Raw genomic sequence first — 6,008 nt, 5'->3', positions numbered from 1 at the left:
TCCGAATCCTGCTTCAGCTCAAGGAACTCCTGAGCCAACCTCTCCCTCTCAACCTGCGGAACATAACGAGTGTTGAACATCTCTCTGAACTGATCCCATGAAACTGCAGCCCTCTGCGCATCCGAATATGACCCCATGGTCAACCTCCACCAATCCTTTGCCCTGAGCCTTAACAGGTTCAGAGCACACCTCACCCTCTGATCAGCAGGGCATGAACACGTGAAGAAACACCCCTCCACGTCTGATAACCATCTCATAGCAACGATCGGATCCTGAACTCCATCAAAGGTGGGAGGCTTCGTATTATCGAAGTCCCGATATTGAAAACCTCTACTCGCTCCTCCCCCTGCCGCTGCTACAGCCGCTGTAGCCGCCGCGGCAACCGTCTCCATGAGAGTCGCATAGCGCTCATCAAAATACTCCACCATGGCGGTCTTGATCGACCCAAAAAGTTTCGGCAGCTCGGCCCGGAACAATGCAGCAACCTCATCATGCAGGATCTCGCGAATCCTCGCATTGAAATCGCCTGTGCTCATCTGACACACAACCTCGGGCGGTACGGACCCACCCGGAACTCCCTCTCCTGCTCCCGATCCTGACTCGGATCCACTCCCAGCATACCCTGAAATCTCCATACTGAAAATAAACCACCAAAATCTCAGATACTTCCCACTATCCCGGGAACCAACTCTCAACCCAACCCTAGAGGTCATGGTTTCCCTGATACGCGTATGGGTCCTGTGCTATCAGTAGTACGGGCCCATACTACCTTCCACACCTACCCATATTTGTATGAAGTACTACCACAACACCCTAGTGAAAACATACATAACAACGCTCTACCCTCACTACTAGAGGAACACTGGAAATCTCTCACAATGAAACCCTAGGCTAACAAGCATCATAAATCAGGCAACACATCACGAAATCCTGAAGATCCCTAGCCTAACACTAGCATGCTGTTCTATCAATGCTAAATAAAACAAATATCATGTATGGTATTTTGGGGTTACTTACTGGCTCCGGCTGATCGTACCTCCGCATCCTCCTTTACTTATTTTGAAAACCATTTTAAATTCTCTTTTGAAAACCCTCCTCGATTTGAGACTGGAGTCACACAAGTGTTCCTCCAATTCACTCAAACCAAGGCTCTGATACCAACTTGTAACGACCAAAAATTTCAATAAAATTTAAACTTTTCAAAAACAACCCAATTCATTAAGTTATTACAAAAAGGTTTTCAATACATTTATTATCAGAGTATTCCCAGGTCCATTTCATAAAACATAAACACGAGGAGCGGTACAATCACGCCTTTGCCTTGCCACCATCTCCTGAAGAACCTGAAAAACATTAAACCACAACTGTAAGCCCGAAAGCTTAGTGAGATACCCCAAAAATACCAACTACATATACCATACACATAACATGCTATATCATAACGAATCACAGAACAACCATGCATATCGGGTCTACTGTGAGACTGGTCCGCCGAATCGGGCCTTCAGTCCACCTGGTCCACCCTCCGAGTCCAATCATGTCCCTCAAGTCTGCAGTGTGGCTGGTCCGCCCACACCGGGCCTTCAACCCACCTGGTCCACTCTCTGAGTCTACAGTATGACTGGTCCGCCCGCATCGGGCCTTCAGTCGGCCTGGTCCACTCTCCGAGCCTCGGCACGTCTGGTCCGCCCTCGTGGGGCCTACAGCCTATCCGGACCGCTCGCTGGGCCTTCGGAACAACCGGTCCGCCCTGGATATCTTGGCCTACAGCACAAAGCAGGACCCGCCTCAACCCAACTCCAGTCGAAACCACCATGTGCACATAAACATACAATCACATAACAATTCATATTCAGTCAAACTGATCTAGCAGATCACATAACACAACATACTCTAACAGGATACCGACCTAACCGGTAACTAGCATAGCATCATCCTATCTACCAGGATACCGACCTTAACCAGGTCTCTAACGAATACCATCCTAACTACTCGGATGTGAACATATCAAAGCAATAACATAACAACAGATACCCGGATCTTAATCCGATAAAGGGCCGGCCTTGGTGCCTTAGACCCTGTTGATATAGTGATGATAACTCACCTCGCAACTGCTGACCGAAAGGATAAGATCACGCTGCTGCAACCTCCAACCCGAACTCCAACACTGTCAATACCCAAAAGACTGGATCCAATATATACCAATAATTACCAAATTACCCCTGGAAATCAATTGGTCAACCCTTGGTCAAAGTGAAAGTTAAAGTCTACCTCTGACTGGCTCTACTCGTCGAGTCAACCCGATGACTCGCCGAGTCCTCATACACAAAACCTCCTTCAATTTGCGACCCAACTCGCCGAGTCACCCCGAGACTCGTCGAGTCCAACAACTCTGAGCCCACTCGCACATAACTCACCGAGTCACAGCACAACCAGAAGAAAGGTTAGGAACTCTCGCCCAGACTCGCTGAGTCCAAGGCTATCTGCAACCAACTCGTCGAGTTGTTCTTCCAACTCGCCGAGTTCCTGCCCATATTCAACCAACTCGCCGAGTTGTTCTTCCAACTCGCCGAGTTCCAGCCTATCTTCAAGCTACTCGCCGAGTACACCCTTGTGACTCGCCGAGTACTCCTAGATCTGAATCCATACTGAGGCTTTCCAAGCCATGCAGAAGCTCTAAACCATAGATCTACTATTTTACAAGCCATCCATCACGTAAAGTGGCAATCTTTACGTGAATCCAAGGAGATCTAGACGTTAACTCTCTAGGGCTAGGGTTTGGGACAAGGTAGCTTCACCAATCACTCATCAAGATGGACTTTATGACATATAAGACCATTCTAAACCTAGATCTGAAGTAGCATCCTCAGATCCAAGCTTCTATCTCAATTTAGATGTCATATCAACCACCACACATGAACCCATGAAGAAAATAGCTTAAGGAAATGGTTCCTTACCCCCTAGAATGAGCCCAACCAACTGTAGATTCTTGATCTCCCCCAAGCTTCCTGATACAAGCCTCCAATCTTCAAGCTTAAAGAACCAAATATCTTTCTCCAAGCTCTAATTAACTTGATAATGGGGTCTCCTCACGAATTTCGGGCTTCTGGAACTCAAGGAATGATAAGGAGGCTGGGGAGAAGATATGATGTTCTTTATATATGGCTCAATCCTTGAAATCAGGGTTTTTCATACACAGCGCCTACTCGCCGAGTCCATCCTTGGACTCACCGAGTTGGCCACTTAACACGCGACCTGAGTCGCGACCCTACTCGCCGAGTCCACCCATGGACTCGCCGAGTTGACCTTCAATTTTATACTTTTAGCCCTTCAACTCTACTTTTGATATTTTGGGATGTTACAAGAAAAAGGTGAATGTTATCAAAATATAATAGGAATTTATGATTTTGATATGATATTCACCTTTGTATGGGCTGAATGGGAGGGCATGGCACATGATTCTAAAGTTTTGTAAAAGGTTGCATTTAATCCGACTTCTAGATTTCCGTTCCCTTTACCAGGTTTGTAATTTTTCTATAAGTTTCATTATCTATATTATTAATATGATAAATTTGTCAACATATACAAATAAATATTACATTTGTGATGTCGCATACAACAACACACGTGGATTTATGGCTCCTTACCGCAATACTAGGTATTGGTTAGCCGATTTTCCAAGAAACAGAGCTTTAACTAAGCAAGAAAGGTTCAATCATAGTCATGCACAACTTAAAAATATCATTGAACGTGCTTATGGTGTTTTGAAGACGAGATTTCCAATTTTAAAACGTATGGCTCATTATCTTTTTCCAGTGCAAAGAGACATGGTCATTGCTTGTGTTGTGGTCCATAATTTTTTACGGAAATATGATATTCAAGATGACTTATTTACGAACTTTGAACAAAACAATATGGTTACTCCTAATGTGGGAGGTGGAGAAAGTGAGAGCCAAAATATACAATGTATAGAAGGGGATTCAGAAGTCATTGATTATATGATTACTTTACGTGACCAAATTGCTAATGAGTTACTTTCAAATGGTTTACGTTAAATGATGTAGTTTTCTATTAAGTATGACAATGTGTATTTGGATTTTGTATTACACTTTCTATTTGGATTTTAAATAATGTATGTTTAATTTGGATTTTATGTGATAATTTTTATTTTTATAATTATTTTATCCAACATAAGGGACAACATAATGATATATGATCATTTTTATCATTCAGCACAATCAGTCAAATAAATAATCAAACAACAAAAACTCAGTCAGATGTGGACTCAGTCATCATTTTTAACCAAATTAGTTTCTAACCCAGTCAACTCAAACCCAATCAGCAACTATCAAACGACCCCGTAGTTGTGTTTTCTCTTTTTATGGTAAATTAATTATATATAAATTATCTAGAAGCATAACGTTAGCCACAGTTCCAAGAATCCCTTCAAGTTCAAACCCCATTGATACGGTTACATTATAACTTTATCATAATTAAATTAATCAATTGGTGGTGATCGTCAAAACCTTTAAATATTGAATTAATTAATTAGTTATTAATCTTTTCAAAAACAAGAATTTGAATGAATTTATATACATTTAGTGCACAACTGGTAAAAAACGAATAACATTATCACAATTTGCAGTTCAAATACAAGGCTAATTTGATTTCAAAATTTGTATTTAGTTATGTTTATAAACTTTGATTTCACAATGCCCAAATTATTCATAAATAAATTTCATTAAAGTAGATTTCTGGTATATCCGAAAATACCCTATTCGAATCATCAACCGAATACCCGAATTATAAGATCCAAATTGTAATAGTCGGGTTTCGGTTAATATTATTTTATGCGAAAAACCGAACTATCTAACCGAAACTACCCGAAACCCGAAAAATTTACCCGATCAACAGACATCTCATCATCTCCGTGTCGTTGCTTTTAGTCTACCTTTTCAAGATCGGTGTATACTTTTCAATTCAACAAAAATTATTTGAAAAAAAAAATCTACTTATATTGTATTAAGTATATATATTTAAATATTAAATCATATGTAATTATACAAAATTAAAATTACATCACAATTCTAATAAAAAAAATAGTGTATTAGTTAATTGCATAGATATTTATAAAGAATATAAGATAAGATTTTATTAATCGAAATCTTAGAGACGGAGGTAGAATGTAATATTTATGATGTTCATACAAATGAACTCATTATTTATATGCATCTCAAACACGGAGTAATCATGTTAATGAAATTTACCAGAGCATTTAACTTAATGGTATTTGAACACTTCTCCTGTATGATAATATCGTAGAGATCATGAGGTCAAAAGTACAAACGCTAGTTACTCTTGTTGTTTACAATGGCGACATGATTAAAATTATAGACTAAAGCCTGAGAGACAAATCAAGCTGATCAACAGTCTCACCTTTATACCCATAATCCACCTCTCTTCTCCTTTCATTGGAACCAAACTGTACAAGATTTTGTTGATGTTCAAGACCCATGACAATTGACGGTTGTACCTTTCCAACATGGGTTAAGTCGTTGCAATCGAACCTGGATGACATTTGGTTCCATTCAGATTGCTGATGCCTAGCAGCGGAGCATAGTTCTCGACTTTTCTTGGCTAAGGTTCTTTCGAGCTTGTGCGCATTTTGGTGGCCTCCAAATGCTTGTGGGCTATAGAACTTTCTCCTGCAGTAGCTGCATGAGAAAACACGTTGGTCGGCCATGTGTAAGGAGGACAACAATGATGAAGAAGATGTGTTGAGGTCCATGGTGTGTTCATTTTCTGATGGGCGTATATTGAAGGAACTCATGGCAAGCTATAGGAATAAGAAGTTGAGAAGTACATATGGTTATAAAGATTGTTTGGTTTATATAGAAATGTTGTGATTTGACTCAAGGGTGGTGGGGTTGCATAGGCTAATACATTACATAAGCAAAGGAAAGGAAAACAAAATCGTTTTAGTGTTTTTAACAGTTTATGGAGTTTAA

The 6,008-nt window shown here is 40.6% G+C and overlaps 1 protein-coding gene across 1 annotated transcript; it reads right to left on the bottom strand.

Annotated features, from left to right (window-relative positions):
* Positions 1-5,395: 5,395 nt before the first annotated feature.
* Positions 5,396-5,788, bottom strand: LOC145007014 (zinc finger protein 2-like). The gene has a single exon (XM_078966019.1). The coding sequence runs from the start codon at positions 5,786-5,788 to the stop codon at positions 5,396-5,398; it is 393 nt and encodes a 130-aa protein (XP_078822145.1).
* Between the last annotated feature and the right edge of the window lie 220 nt (positions 5,789-6,008).

Source organism: Lactuca saligna, chromosome 7, assembly GCF_052625555.1.
Source record: "Lactuca saligna cultivar CGN05327 chromosome 7, ASM5262555v1, whole genome shotgun sequence".
NCBI classification, from domain to species: domain Eukaryota; kingdom Viridiplantae; phylum Streptophyta; class Magnoliopsida; order Asterales; family Asteraceae; genus Lactuca; species Lactuca saligna.
This window is presented reverse-complemented; position numbering and strand designations above follow the sequence as displayed.

Excerpts from the sequence above, each read along its gene's own strand:
- LOC145007014 (XM_078966019.1), bottom strand. The coding sequence starts at position 5,788 with ATGGACCTCAACACATCTTCTTCATCATTGTTGTCCTCCTTACACATG.